At 41.4% G+C, this 16094-nt stretch overlaps 1 protein-coding gene across 8 annotated transcripts in view; it reads right to left on the bottom strand.

Annotated features, from left to right (window-relative positions):
* Window positions 1-2917: 2917 nt before the first annotated feature.
* Window positions 2918-16094, bottom strand: part of pan2 (poly(A) specific ribonuclease subunit PAN2) — a 67719-nt gene continuing 54542 nt past the window's right edge. For all 8 annotated transcript variants that reach the window (XM_041180328.1, XM_041180330.1, XM_041180329.1 and 5 more), the window contains 4 exons: window positions 15191-15370; window positions 8031-8124; window positions 6998-7201; window positions 2918-4329 (listed from right to left, as the gene is read on the bottom strand). In XM_041180328.1, the coding sequence (XP_041036262.1) occupies window positions 4307-4329; window positions 6998-7201; window positions 8031-8124; window positions 15191-15370 (501 nt within the window). In that variant the 3' untranslated portion in view covers window positions 2918-4306. The remainder of the gene's footprint in view (window positions 4330-6997; window positions 7202-8030; window positions 8125-15190; window positions 15371-16094) is intronic.

Raw genomic sequence — 16094 nt, 5'->3', positions numbered from 1 at the left:
TGTTTCATACTGTGTCACATTATGACATCAGTGCTCATTGTGACAATGGAAATCTTTTGTGGGACCAAATATTGTTTTTGGTAATATTTCAAGTCTTTGAAAGCAGGCAAAATTGATTTTAGGATGGGCTTTTGTAATAATTTGATCTCAAAAGGGCAAAAAATGTTTTATAATTCAGTAATACTGTAAATCCCTAGATTTTATTTTCAAATGAAGCTTGCTGTGAGCTTTCATAAAACGTGGTTAAGGAAATTTGGGAATTGAATGTCAGCACGTTACTTATCTGAATAGTTCATAATGATTTGGAATTAATTCTAATCCATCATTTAGTTATAAAATCAATGGTACCAAATTTTTTTTCATCAACTCCAATAACTACATGCAAGAGAAGAATAAGACCGACACTCTAGAATGAACCACCCCTAAAATAATGAAACTGGGATGGGAAGGTTTCATACACGAAGCATTGAAAAAGCCATTAAACTGAGCAATATGTGCAAAACCATGTGTTGCTTTTGTTGCAATAAATTGACAATCATGAGTTTTGCTACTCTTACTCTATCTGGGTATTCTAAGAACAAAGCAGGCGGCCTTGGCATTTTCCATATGTTGTAATGGAATTCAGGCAGCACTTCCAAATATCACAGCTAAAGCTACCTCTAAGGAGTTCAATTTCTACTTTTATGTCAAACACTTCTCTCTCTCTTCCCCCATCACCACAACTTTTTAAAGCACACATCTATCTGAAAATTGCATACTGCCCTGTGACCCAAAAAAAAGAACATTGTTAGTGTTTTTTTATTGTTTGAAACAATATGTGAGGGTTAATAAACCTAGGGCTCACAGGGCATTTCCTCTAAGGAAAAGCCATGAACTCAGGAGCCCAGACATGCTGGCTGCGATAGCCTTCATTAGCTGTGATTTGTTGGGGAAAGCGTATGAAGTCTATTGTGATTAGGAAAAATGGCCACAGATTTTAAATTGTATCACGCACATTACATGCCTTTGTCAAAGACTAGCAAGACGTTTAATATTAATAAAGGGATGCAACATCTTGGAACTAGATTGCATCTCTTCCAATTTCAAAAGTATTTAAATTGTATTTCTGCAAGGAGCACATTTACTCGAACAAAAGTTTTCTGGGCGAACAAATCGGGTGAACTTCAGAGAAGTTCTAGATTCAAGATTATGTCGGCCAGCGCGCAAGTCAGGATAGTTTGAAACTGCAGCATGTTTCATGGCGCAAGTAGTAAGTTCCTGTTTTAAAATAAATACTGGATCAACGTCCTATAATTCCCTATCTTGCACCATTGTAGAAGCAACAATACCATATAAGGGTTCAAGCAGAAGGCCTACCACCACCTTCTCAGGGCCACAAGAGATAAAATAATAAATGCCGACCATGCCAATGTCACCCACATTGAGATTTTTTAAAATTCGCTGCCTAAACTCACACATGAAGAACTGCCACTCAGAGATACTGAAGGTTTGCTGCTATATGTAGCACCACACTGCACCAAGAGTCAGTCAACAGTGAGCCAGACTGGGAGCCCAACTGATAATTCTATATTGGTTGTCAGTGTAATTCTTAGCACAATCAGGATTGTTTAGCAAGTGCTGTCCAATTGCAGAATTCAGCTTTCGCAACAGGCAAAGTTCTACCTGTACCCAACCAACCTGTGCTTACAAAACTCATAAGTGTCCAACATTAGATGTGATTCCACTTTTGGACAGCACTTGCAAAACACTCCTGATTGTGCTAAGAATTACACTGACAACCAATTTAGGATTATCAGTTGGGCTCCCAGTGTGGCTCACCTACGCGTGCTAGAAGCTACATATATTCACATACAGGGCTCTGTCAATTGCAGATAGAAGGAGCATCTCCACACATTCCACCTTTTTCAACTAAAAAGCTTGTGGGACAGCCATTCCCTCGTTCATTCCCCATGGCAATGCCTTGACCAGAGGTGACTTGCCTGGTTTGAGTTTAAACAAAAGCTTGGCAGTTAACTGTCCCCTGAAGCATTCTCCATGGCAACGCCTCTACCAGAGTCCACTTGCCAACCAATCAGCACTTTCTTCTCATGCAGCATAAATTGTTGTTCCCTTTACAACTGGCATTCTTGCAAATCTGTCCTGATGAATGCAAGGCGAAAAGCTTCAACAGCATCTTCTTCCCTACCTCATATTAGGCTGGTTTTCTTTCCTCCTTGCAGTATTTCTCATTACCAAAAGGATGCACATGATCACCCAATTCCAGGCTTACTCCAAAACCACTCCATAAACATTACACATTTTTCAAGATAAAATTTTTCTTTGCTCTCTTCCGACAGATATGGTTGGCTCCCACCTCGCACCTCCCAGCCCAGCGAGTTGTGGAAGTATGGGTTGCCTAAATTATCAATATACGTACATTTTATGGTTATTTTTTGTTTCTTTTACTGGTTACTTTTTGGTTTCCAAAGATTGTGTTGATGCAGTGACTCGCAGTTAAAAGCCTATGCCTGCTTTAAAATACTTCCATTTACATCAAATCTCATACATATTTACAGTGCCAATTTTTAATTGAACAATTTTCAGTATTAGACAATTCCATAATCCTGTCAAATATTTTGCCAATTCCTGCTCTCAAAAGTAGCTTGCATTTATGATAAGAATCCTGATTCAAGATACTGAGCAGTTGATGTACACACTTGTCTGCATTTACTTACTTTTTGAATAGTCCAGTTACTTATTTTCAATGAGGAACATGAATTGGGCTAAAAAGATCAACAAACAAACTGGAAGCTTTGATTTTGCATGCAAGTGCAACCTTAACTCAAGCACAGTAAATATTTTTACCTACGGTAGAATGCAGAATTATGAAAAACTGACACGAGTGAAGAAATTACTAAGTAAAGAACCAGACCAGGAATTTTTTTAAAAATAAAGTTTTTATTCTTATCTTCAGAGAACAAAGGTAGACCAGAGCTTTTTCAACTGAACTTTTAAAAAGAGCTTCCAATTGTATGATAGAAAGTCCAAAATGTTGTTCCTTCCAATGCAGGTAAACAATGTAGATGCAACTTAATGCCGAATATTAATAGTGTCTCACGTCATACGGACAGGTATATGCAAAATATTGCAATAAAGATTGCTTTCCATTTGGAGATCATTTGTAAGCTCAAAAAGGCTACATTTAGAATTTCAAAAGCCCTGAAAGCTCAGTAACCTCGGTAGCGTAGCGGCTGAAGACCCTACATCATCCTGCTAGCTAACAGGGGTGGGCGGGGTGAGTGGTATTGGGAACCATAAATACAATCTCTGAATTGTATGGGCTGTTACCATGGTGAGGGTGCTGTCATGGCATCATTCCCATATCCTGTTGTTTCATAAAACAATCTAAAAGATTTTGTTGAACTGTTAAAATCCACGTGGAGTACCTTATTCAACATGACAATATTTAAAACACGATCTCTAAAGCAGGGAAGGCTATCATTTCTTGAAAAGCAATGATTTTACTGAATAATAGATGCATGTGCAATCTGATGGCAATGCATGACAGTGTTACGCATGTTACCATCCCCTGTTTGTGAACCCTATCTATTTTCTTCCCTTTTTTTCTTGCAACAAGCAAACACTCGAGTTTTTTTTATAGCAGATTTTCACTGAATCTCAGAGCTGCTGAAACTTCAGTTTGCCAGCCACGTTAGGGCTCTTTGGATTAAGTACTCTGCCTTCATCTTCATTGGGAATTTATTCTGTCCTATGAGCACAGCTCTAGGCAGATATTAGTTTTTAAATGAGTGGGAGCAAAAAAGTGAAGGAACAGAGTAAGGAAACAGTGTGAAAAACATGAATTAAAAAAAAACACGAAATGTTTGCAGGGAAACCTCGGAGATCTGGGAGCCTTGACAGGATGCCGGTCCTCAGCAATGTCGAATGCAATCACAGCAAAGATCATCAACTTGAAATGTTAATTGTTTCTCTCTCCTCACATGCTGTCTGGCCTGCTGAGTGTTACCAGTATTTTCAGTTTTGTCTCACATCATATCTGTTTCCATTTTACTACAAGTGACTTGTTATTGTTCTTTTTCCAAACAATCTGACTTTCCTCCCATTCTTAAGCCAGTCAGATCAACTTTCTTCAGTGGTATAATTTAATACTGCGACAGGTCAAGCACTCTCCACACAGTCTCCATTTAGAAACCGGTTTCTTCCAGAATCTGTTAAAAATACAAACTTTTTTCCCTCTCAAATGTTGCAGGATTCACTCCTCATTAGGTTAGATAGTTCATTCATATGTCTTCACAGTATAAACCCATCAGAGGTGGGAAAACTGGTTGCCTGATTGAAGACAAAAAGAGAAGCTTGAAGGTGTAGAATCTGCATTAAAAACCCATCAAGATTAAGACCCATCAGCTCATTTTGGTTAATGAGAAGCATGCAAAGTGGATTCCAATGATTTGCACTTATCAGGGTGAGAGATACTGGGGAAATTTCCACTTTTTACACACAGGGTCAGCATTAAGCACACCCAACGGCAGATGTAGAGTAGAGCTTCCTCTGCTTTGCGCAAAATTCCACCTCTGTGACATTTCCATTGCCCATACCAGCTATCAGTGCCTCTGTGTGCAATTGGTAATTTAGTACCAACTATAGCTAGTTCTATCCAGTGGGCCCTACACAAAGAAGGCAAGTTGAGATGGCCCAACCTATTTCACTGCAGCTATCACAATGGAGACTTTCATTCCATCAGTTGGAGGTGGATTCAAAGCCAGATCCAGATGCAATATTAACCAGTGATTCATTGCATACGGCATTACAGATCTGAATCATGTTACAATTCTGAAACCTGGAGAACCGGCCAGCTGCTTTCCTACAGGAAATGAGGGAATCACTCCAAGCATTCCTACACATCTGCGTGGGTTGGCTACACACAATGTTAGTGTAGGCCAAGCAGCCAGTACTCTAAGCTGCATACAGTGCTGGCATGGGATACTTCAGAAATAAAAGTAAATTTTAAAAAACAGTCCTGTTTCTAAGTTTTGAAAAAAGATGCTTAACTAAAGAATGAGTGAGCGCCTTTTCACATCCTCAAAGTCCCAAAGCAGATCACAGCCAACAGTTTTCTTTTGAAGTAGTCACTGTTATGCAGGCAAATGCAGCAGACGATTTGCGCACCACAAGGTTCCATAAACAACATAGAAGATGAATAACCAGGAGATCTAAGATTGGAGGAAAGTTGGCTAGGATACTGGGGGAGCTGGAGTCCTGGATCAGGGCTTGAACTCACAACCTTCTGGCTCAAACAAAAGAACAACCGTGGCAGGGTTCGAACCCAAGTCCCCAGAGCATTAGCCTGGGTCTCTGGATTACTAGTCCAGTGACAATACCACTATGCCATCACCTCCCGAAACCTGTACAACCACACTACACTTGCAAACAGCCTCAATGACCAAATAAAAATAGCATTGCTTCGAAGGTAACATAACAAAACGATTACTCCAGGTGGATTAACTACAGTATAAACTACTGCAAGGACAATAAATGCCTCAATCAACACATTATTCAAACTCAAAGTGTTTTGCTTCCAATTTACATGGTGGGAGGGGATGATGGGAATGCAAGAAGGACACAGGCTGATATTCTTGGCTTATGTTCAGAACCGACATATTGCCCACTGCGCGGGTTGTATTTACCATGGCTGAAGAGAATTTTTTAAAAAAAATTGTACAACACAGAATTACATTTTAAGGGTGAGGGTTAAAAAGACAGAATCTCAGTATCATAGTTTTTTTTTAAATAAAAACTGAATTCTTACATTTGAATGAGTACTGCAGGATAAATACTTGAAGGGAAAAAAATTACACAACTATGGGGAAAGAGCCCGGGACTGGGATTAATTGGAAAGCTCCACCAAAGGACCATCACAGGCTGAATAATCAGTCTCCTTCTGTGTTCTATGATTGTACTCTTCATCTTGATGAAGGAACTAGCTCAGAGCAGTTACTTAATCTGTCAGTGCCAGGTGGCTGGGTCTTAATCTCATCAGATAACATGAATCCAGGCATGCATCAACAACTAAAGAAATTCTTTGCAGCTTAGTTCAATCATTGGGTTGGAAACATCTTTGTACTGGTGCCATCCTGCATTTACCGATCAAGCCAATTAGGTTTGAAACAGATGTTCAAATTAAGATCAGTTTGATACTGTACATCCATGTTTTTTGTGCTCATCAAGGGATGTTAGTGCTGGGAAAGAAAACATTTTCCATTTTGGGCAACAAATATCAGCACTAGCAACTTACATTTTTCTAGAGTACAGAAAGATATCCTGAAGGATAAAACAGAGGGGAGAAAAAAAAGAGAGAAAAAGAGCAAAGCCAGAAAGGAGCCAAAGATACAATCAAACAAAAGACCTTTGGGTGGTTGGTGGGGGTGGTGGGGAAGAGGAGGGCTTTTGAAAGCTAAGAGGGATGTGGTATGATGGAAGTATTTGAGGAGAGACTTCCAAGACTGTGATAGCTGAAAAAGCATCTCTCAACAGTGGCACATAGAATAAGGAATAGACTGATGGCAAAGCAGCAGAGGTAAAGTGAAGGCTCTGGGGTCTGGTATAGCATGGTCCACAGAATAAAAGTCCCTGAACCACAAAAGCAACCACGACTGGACAAGCGCAACATTTTCCATTTCTCACATCATCCATCTTGTAGATTCAGATTTCCGATTAGTGGATTAGGGACAGGTTTGAACTGGGGCTCATGTCAACCAAGTACTGGATTCAGAAATTCACCTCACCTGTAGGATTGCTACAGCCAGTAAACACTGATTTCATTTCATCAATCTGGGCCAGAGGGGAAAGTCAGTATCCACCCTGTTCACCAACAGTTTGATTTTTCGAGGTTGAGGTTTGGTATAATTCACTAACTTTTTGATAAGAATAAAATAGTACATTTTAACTTCAAGCAGTTAAGCATTGTCACACAAAAAAAGGAAATAAAAAGGTACTTTACTTTTTGGACTATTCTGCACCTCTCCTTCTGGCTCTGGTACTTTCCAGTCCATCTTTCTGCCTTTCTCATAAAGACCTTTTAGTATTTTCCGGAATTCATCCACATCTATACCGTGTTTGGTCAATTTCAGGTACTTGCGATAGAGCTGCAGTGCTGTGCGAGCATCCTCTATACTGTCATGCGTTTCACCCTGAATTTTGAGTTCTGTCGGAGAAGTGAAACAGTACAAGAAGCCAATCAGTCTCTTCAGATTTAAGTAAATTATCCCCTGCAGCCTCTCCATGCTAATAGCATCCTTCATAAAGTGTGGGGTCCAGAATTAGACACAATACTCCAGCTGAGGTCCAACCAGAGATTTATAAAGGTTTAGAAGGACTTCCTCAGTGCTCAATATCAGCTCCTTATATTTTCTCACCCAATTTATCTCCTCCTCTCCTCCAGGCACTGACTCCTTGCTAGGTTCTGGCATCAGAACCCATTAATCAAATGGTCATTTTTCACATTAGCCTAAATGTCCACTATCAGCAGGCTATTTGACTGTGGAGAACATCACAGCCAAGCCTGATCCAGTCCTGTCTCTCAGGTACCAGTCCTCCCTAAATGTGCACTTCCCAGGATAGAATGCTAGTCTGTGATCAGGAATTTAAACCCTGGTTGCTACCCCCCTTAATACTCCAGATGCTCCAAGGCCAATTGTGGTTCCCCTATTTCTGCCCCAGCTGAGATCAGCTAACACAACACAGACCAAGGATGGGACCTTCTAGATCAAAAGGGCACAGCGACTACAAAGCAGACAGCAAAATCACAGCCTGAACCACTGGGATGTATCATTTTCCCATATGTGCTTCATGCAATGGTAGAATTAATGCCATGCAATACAGAGGCCTCAATGCTGGCAGAAATCTTGTCAATACAGGTATCTTATAATTCACATCAAGTGATGAATTGTGATGGATTACAAGGACATTTGGAATTGCGCACACCAGCTGACATTAACAAAAGCTAAAAATCTTGAACTGTAACCAATACAAACCTAGAAAATACCAGGCAAGAAAACGTAACGAAATCATCCTCTTCCGAGGCATGTGAAACAAATACACAGTGTCTATCACCTGCTCCTTTGGAATCTGAAGTTAGAAATGGGGAGAGAAGTAGATTAGTCTACAACTGAAATTTATAAAACCAACTCACTGAACATTTCCTTGAGCTGGAGCAGCTTTTACATTTATGACATTGAACTGATGTGGTGAAATATTTCTGAAACTTGCCTTTTTTACTCCTGAAATCACACAATAACCTGGTAATGGCATCTGTTAAAACAGTCTTCCCTAAGGCCAGAAATTTATACTGCTTATGTTCTTTAATCTTCACTTACACCAGTGCTTTTTTGAAGATTATGATTATTGCAATATTAAGACAAAATTTGGCTGCTAATCTCTACAAGGTGCACCACAGCCAGCCTGCATCACATTGAGTTGACAGCAAATCTACCAAAGTGATCATGAAAGCCTCCTGCCACATTAAGTTCCACAGAATAAAGCCATTAGGGCTCATTTTCAAATAGATGAAGCCAACAGGGAACCTCGCCCACTAGCAATGTTCACTTGGAAAATTAGCCTGATTTTTGCTACTTTTAAAAAAAAAAATAATGGCTCAGTTGTTAAATGCAATGTGTGGTAGACAAATGCAGCTGCGTTCGCGATTAGGGCACTACAGTTATCCTCAGCACCTATTGGCACAGCGTAGGTTAGAAGTCAGGGCTCCTGTTCCCAAATATTTTTCAATGATCCCTGTTGGAAGTGCCAGTCAAGATCAACCTCATATTCCGATTTGCTCTCCAGTCAATTAGATTGCCAACACTTGTGGTCGCCATTCGTGAAAAATTACAACTTGTATCATGTCAGCATCTACAGAACTTCATCCCAGCATGAGCTAGAACCTTCAAAAGAGGCAGGAAGGGGGAAAAATACGCCCCAATAAGAGAAACAATGATACTTAGTGGTGCATCAAATAAATAAACAGTGAAACCAGCTTAAGTAATTCCAGTCTTGGAATTATGGTAGCCTAGTGTTACATAGAAACATAGAAAGTAGGAGCGGGGTAGGTCATTCGGCCCTTCGAGCCTGCTCCATCACTCAAGATGATAATGGCTGATTCTCCATCTCAATGCCATACTTCCACTCTCCCCATACTACCTTGATGCCTTTGGAATCCAGAAATCTATTTCCTTCTTATATATATTCAGTGAACTGGGGCCTCCACAGCCTCTGTGGTAGAGAATTCCACAGGTTCACCACTCTGAGTGAAGAAGTTTCTCCTCATCTCAGTACTAAATGGCTTAGCCCATATCCTGAGACTGTGACCCTTTTGTCTAGAACCCCTAGCCAGAGGAAACATCATCCCTGCATCCTGTCTGTCCATCCCTGTCAGAATTTTATATCTTTCAATGAGGTCCCCTCTCATTCTTCTAAACCCCAGTGATACAGGCCTAGTCGGCTCAATCTCTCCTCATACGACAATCCTGCCATCCCATGAATCAGTCTAGTGAACCTTCGCTGCACTCCCTCTATGGCAAGTATATCCTTTCTTAGGTAAGACCAAAATGCACATAATACTCCAGGTGTGCTCTCACCAAGGCCATGTACAGCTGCAGTAAGACATCCTTGCTCCTGTATCCAAGTCCTCTCGCAATGAAGGCCAACATACCATTTGCCTTCTTAACTGCTTGCTGCACCTGCATGCTTGCTTTCAGTGATTGATGTACAAGGACACCCAGGTCCCTTTATACATCAACATTTTCCAATCTATCACCATTTAAATAATACTCTGACATTCCGTTTTTCCTATTGAAGTGGATAACTCCACACTTATCCACGTTATACTGCATCTGCCATGTATTTGCCCACTCACTCAACCTGTCTAAATCGCCTTGAAGGCTCTTAACACCCTCCTCACCGCTCACATTCCCATCAAGTTTTGTGTCGTCAGCAAACTTGGAAATATTACATTTGGTTCCCTCATCCAAATCATTGATATATATTGTGAATAGCTGGGGCCCAAGCACTGATCTCTGCAGTATCCCACTAGTCACTGCCTGCCACTAAGAAAAAGAACCATTTATTCCTACAATCTGTTTCCGGTCTGCTAACCAATTCTCAATCCATGCCAATATATTATTCCCAATCCCATGTGCTTTAATTTTACACACTAACCTCTTACGTAGGACTTTCTCAAAAGCTTTGAAAATCCAAATACACCACATCCACTGGTTCTCCCTTATCTATTCCGCTAGTTACATCCTCAAAAAACTCCAGCATTTTGTCAAACATGGAGGCACTGAGGTGCATCCGCAAGGCTGAGTGTTTCGTGGATAGCACGTTTTTAGACTTGTTCGTGGACATGACTCCAGGAATGGTATGTTGCCTTCCTGGTACCAGGGTCAAGGGTCACTGAATGGCTGCAGAGCATTCTAAAGGGGGAGGGCAAATAGACAGAGATCGTGGTGCATATTGGTACAAACAACATAGGTAGAAAGAGGGATGAGATCCTGCAAACAGAATCTTGGGAGCTAGGAAGCAGATTTAAAAACAGAACCTCAAATATAGTAATCTCTGGATTAATTCTGGTGCCACGTACTTGTGAGTATAGAAATAGGAGGTTAGTCCAGATGAATGCGTGGCTGGAGAGATGGTGCAGGAGGGAAGGCTTTAGATTTCTGGGACATTGGGACCATTTCCAGGGGTGTACCCTGTACAAGGTGGAGGGGTGGCACCTGAACTGGAATGGGACCAACATCCTTGCAGGGAGGTTTGCTTGTGCTGTTGGGGAGGGTTTAAACTAACTTGGCAGGGAGATGAGATCCTGAGAGGAGGTTCGGCAGGGAGAGATGCACAGCCAAAATTAGAAGAAAGAGCAAGTGAGCCTGGAAGGCATTGAAATTATAGGTCAGTTAAGGCACAAGGGAGTTTGGCAAGGTTGGATGGTATTTACTTGAATGCAAGGAATCTGACGAATAAGGCAGATGAGTTGAGGGCACAATTTAACACATGGAAGTATGATTTTATTGATGTCACAGTGACATGGTTGAGAGAGGGGCAGGATTGGCAGCTCAATATTCCAGGATAGGGCCTTCAGGCAAGACAGGGAAGCAGGTAAAAGAGGAGGGGGTATCACAATATTGATCAAGGAATCAATTACAGCAGTAAGGAGGGATGACATCTTGGAAGGCTCCTCAAATTAAGCCATATGGGTAGAACTGAAAAAGAAAAAGGAGCAATCACATTGCTGGGAGTGTACTATTGGCCCCCAAACAGTAGAGAGAAATAGAAGAGCAGATATGTAGGCAAATTTCAGAGAAGTATAAAAATAACAGGGTTGTAATAGTGGGGGATTTCAACTTCTCCAACATTAACTGGGTTAGTCATAGTGTGACAGGTTTAGTGGGAGCGGAATTCTTAAAATGCAGCCAGGAGAGCTTTTAAAGCCAGTACGTAGAAGGTCCTACAAGAGAGGGGGTGGTCCTGGACTTAATTTTAGGGAATGAAGCCGGGCAAGTGGTAGCAGTATCAGTGGGGGAGCATTTTGCAGATAGCGATCATAACTCTGTTAGGTTCAAGGTTGTTATGGAAAAGGGCAAGGATGGGCCAGAAATCAGAGTTCTAAATTGGGGGAAGGTTGATTTTAATAAGATCAGATATGATTTGGCCAGAGTGGGCTGGGAGCAGCTACTTTTAGGTAAATCTACGTCAGAACAGTGGGACTCATTCAAGAAGGAAACAGGGAGAGTACAGGACCAACATATTCCAGTAAAGACAAAGGGTGGGGCCAAAAAATCCAGGAACCCTGGATGTCAAGAGATATACAGGATTGGATAAAGAGAAAAAAGGAGGCTTATGGCAGATACCGAGGGCTCAAAACAGTGGAAGCCGTAGAGGAGTATAGAATGTGTAGGGGGAAACTTAAAAAGGAAATTAGGAGAGCAAAAAGGGGACATGAAAACACATAGGCAGGCAAAATAAAGGAAAATCCAAAAGTTATTTTACAAGTACATTAAGTGTAAGAGGATAGCTAGGGAAAGAGCAGGGCCCATTAAGGACCATAGTGTTAATTTGTGTGTGGAGCCAGAAGATGTAGGTAGGGTTCTAAATGAATACTTTGTGTCAGTGTTCACAAGTGAAAGGGATGACGTGGGTATGGAAATCAGGCAGAAGGACTGTGATATAATTAAATTAATTAGCATAGAAAGGGAGGAGGTTCTAAGTCATCTGGCAGGTTTAAAAGTAGATAAATCTCCAGGAGGCAAGGGAGGAGATAGCAGGGGCGCTGGCAATAATTTTCAATACCTCCCTGGCCACAGGAGAGGTGCCAGAGGACTGGAGCACAGCCAATGTGGTACCATTATTCAAGAAAGGAGAAAGAGATAAATCAGGGAACTATAGGCCAGTCAATCTAACCTCAGTGGTGGGGAAACTATTAGAAGCAATTTTGAGGGACAGAATTAATCTACATTTGGAGAGGCAGGGATTAATCAAGGATAGTCAGCATGGTTTTGTTAAGGGGAGGTCATGTCTGACCAATTTGATTGCATTTTTTGAAGAGGAGACCAGGTGTGTAGATGAGGGCAATGCATTTGATGTAGTCTACTTGGACTTCAGCAAGGCTTTTGATAAGGTCCCGCATGGGAGACTGATAACGAAGGTAAGAGCCCATGGGATCCAAGGCAATTTGGCAAATTGGATCTAGAATTGGCTGAGTGGCAGGAAGCAGAGGGTGATGGTTGAGGGGTGTTTTTATTACTGGATGCCTGTGTCCAGTGGGGTTCCATAGGGATCGGTGTTGGGTCCCTTGCTGTCTGTGGTATATATAAACAAATTAGACTTGAATGCAGGAGAGTTGATCAGTAAGTTAGCGGATGACACAAAAATTGGTGGGGTGGTAAATAGAGAGGATAGCCTTAGATTACAGGAGGATATAGACAGGCTGGTCAGATGGGCTGGTCAGTGGCAAATGGAATTTAATCCGTGTAAGTGTGAGGTGATGCACTTGGGCAGGACAAACAAGGCATGGGAATATATGATGAATGGTAGGACCCTGGGAAGTACCAAGGGTCAGAAGGACCTTGGTGTGCATGTCCATCGATCCCTTAAGTTGGCGGGACAAGTAGATAAGGTGGTTAAGAATGCATATGGGATACTTGCCTTTATTAGCTGAGGCACAGAATATAAGAGCAGGGAGGTTATGTTGGAACTGTATAAAATGCTGGTTAGGCCACAGCTAGAGTATTGCGTGCAGTTCTGGAATCCACATTATAAGAAGGATGTGATTGCACTAGAGAGAGTGCAGGGGAGATCTACCAGGATGTTGCCGGGGCTGGAGAGCTTTAGTTATGAGGAGAGATTGAATAGACTGGGGTTATTTTCCTTGGAGCAAAGGAGATTGAGGGGGGACATGATTGAGGTGTATAAAATTATGAGAGGCACAGATAAGGTAGACAGGAAGGAACTTTTCCCCTTGGTGGAGGGATCAATAACAGGGGGCATAGATTTAAGGTAAGGGGCAGGAGGTTTAGAGGGGATGTGAGGAAGAATTTTTTCACCTAAAGGGTGATAGGAATCTGGAACTCACTGCCTGAAAGGGTGGTGGAGGCAGAAACACTCATAACATTTAAGAAGTATTTGGATGTGCACTTGCAATGCCTTGGCATACAAGGCTATGGGCCTAGTGCTGGAAAATGGGATTAGAATAGTTAGGTACTTGTTTGACCAGCGCAGACCCGATGGGCTGAAGGGCCTTTTTCTGTGCTGTAGACCTCTATGATTCTATAGAGAGGAACTACTTCCGCTGGTTGTGGAGTCAAGGACTAGAGGGCATAATCAAAAAATTATAGCCTGACCTTCCAATGAAGTAAATTTAGGATACACTTCTACACATAAAAGGGTGGTGGTTTGGAACTCTCTTCCAATTAATGCTAGGTCAATTGTTAATTTTGAATCTGAGATTCATGGATTTTTGTTAACCAACGGTATTATGGGGCAAAGGCAGATAAAAGGAGTTAGGTTACAAATAAGCCATGATCTCACTGAAAGGGGGAACAGGCTTGAGGGGCTAAATGGCTTGCTCCTGTTCCTATGAATACATAATGAATATATCCTATCAAAAACATACTGAAGCCCAACTAACGTCCACCTTTGGGACTGACTTCAGTTGGGCTTTCCCCTAAAAATCACCAATTTTCACTCTCCCAGTGTTTACAGATCTTTATGGAAAAGATTAAAGGGCACAGAAAGGGCATTTCCTTTGAAGGAAATGAGATGCTGCTGTATATATGACTCTAATCTATTGTTAATTATTAAATTAATATTTTTAAACAATTATTTTTATACCTTTGTAGTTTTTTCTCTTTTTGGTGCTGGCAAACCTGCTGTCTTTCTCGTATTTGCAGTTTAAAAAAAATACCTTAGTGGATACAATGCAGCAAATCAGACAGAATTCACCAAGGATCAGTGCTTTCCTTTGTTGTGGTTTTGTCACTATTTAGAAAGGACTGGCACTGGTTAAACTGCAAATTATGAAAAACACAAAGTCATTGGATGCCATGTAGCAAGGTATAAGCGAACTTCACTACATAGTTGAACAAAGAGATGGTAACAGGGGAGCACCAACTTATGATCACAAAATAATTTAAAAATATGAAAAATCTTTGAATGTGGATTTTTTTTTGCCCCAAACAGTGGTTAAAGCAGAGTCCATAGCTTTTCTTCTTTTTAAAAAGGGAATGAGATAGTTGCTAAAAAAGAGAATATGGGCAGAAAGAAAAAACAGAATAAACTAAGGTGGTTGTGGAGGAAAAAAAAGGCAGTACAAAACTGATGGGCTGAGTGGCCAGTTTCTGTGCTGTGATTCAAGTGTTTTTTTTAAAAAATCATCTCAGGCTCCTCCCACCCCAAGAATAAGTATATATAACAAAATACCCCGTACTGAAATGAAACAAAACATTTCCTCACTGAACCTCTGTCTTTAACATTGTTTTCTTCTTTTGGCAGTGCTATAAAGATGGCTAGCACAACCAGGGGGCCAACTACCAACATGGCAAGATCTGAAGGAAAACCGAAGTGTCCACAAGTACAGGATGTCGTTGCAGTTGGTTTATCCTAAAGTATTATGTTTAAGAACTAAGAACTTTTGTAAACCGACCATAAGATTTATGACTCTGAAGTCCTTCTGCAGCCCGTGTCCCACAAACTTCACTCCAACATCAATAAGGAATCTCAGTTTCAGGTATGTTGACTTCAAGGTGGTTAGGTGCTTGGATGAAATTTTGGCATCAAGGTCCCCAGGTTTGATTCCAGAATACTGAGTCAGGTAGTCCACAACCTATTTTCAAAAAGACAAACTTGGGGAATAAGCACACAAGATACTTTTCAGATAGAAGACGGAAATTGGGAAAGCAATGGTGACAGGGATTCTATAGTTAGGGGGAACAGACAAGCATTTCTGCAGCTGCAGGTGTAAATCCAGGATGATATGTTGCCTTCCTGGTGTCAACATCAAGGATGTCACAGAGGCTGCAGAGCATTCTGAAGCAGAGGGGGGTGGTAAACACCCAAAGGTCATGGCCCAAATCGGTATCAACAACCTTGGTAGGAAAAGGGATAAGGTCCTGTAGGCAGATTTTAGGGAGCCAGGAAACTAGCAAGCTGGACCTCAAAGGTAGTAATTTTTGGATTATTCCCAGTGCTATGCGCTCGTGAGTCTAGAAATAGGAGGTTAGAGCAGATGAATGCATGGCTGGAGAGATTGTGCAGGAGAAAGGACTTTAGGTTCCTGGGATACCGGGACTGGTTCTGGGAGAGATGGACCGAAACAGCCAGATGCGTTGCATCTGAACTGAGCCAGAACCAATGTCCTTGCTGGGTGGTTTGCTTGTGCTGTTGGGAAGGGTTTGAACTAACTTGGCAGAGGGATTGGAACCAGGAGGTAACATTAAAGAGGAAAACAAGGAGCACAAAGAATAGTAAGGAATTAAATGAGGTCAGGGTAAGAGGGAATGCAATTCAATCTAAATTAGGTTTACTATGCATGCATGCGAATGCACAGA

This window comes from Carcharodon carcharias, chromosome X, assembly GCF_017639515.1.
Source record: "Carcharodon carcharias isolate sCarCar2 chromosome X, sCarCar2.pri, whole genome shotgun sequence".
NCBI classification, from domain to species: domain Eukaryota; kingdom Metazoa; phylum Chordata; class Chondrichthyes; order Lamniformes; family Lamnidae; genus Carcharodon; species Carcharodon carcharias.
The sequence above is the reverse complement of the archived record's forward strand: the minus strand, read 5'-3'. Positions and strand labels throughout refer to the sequence as shown.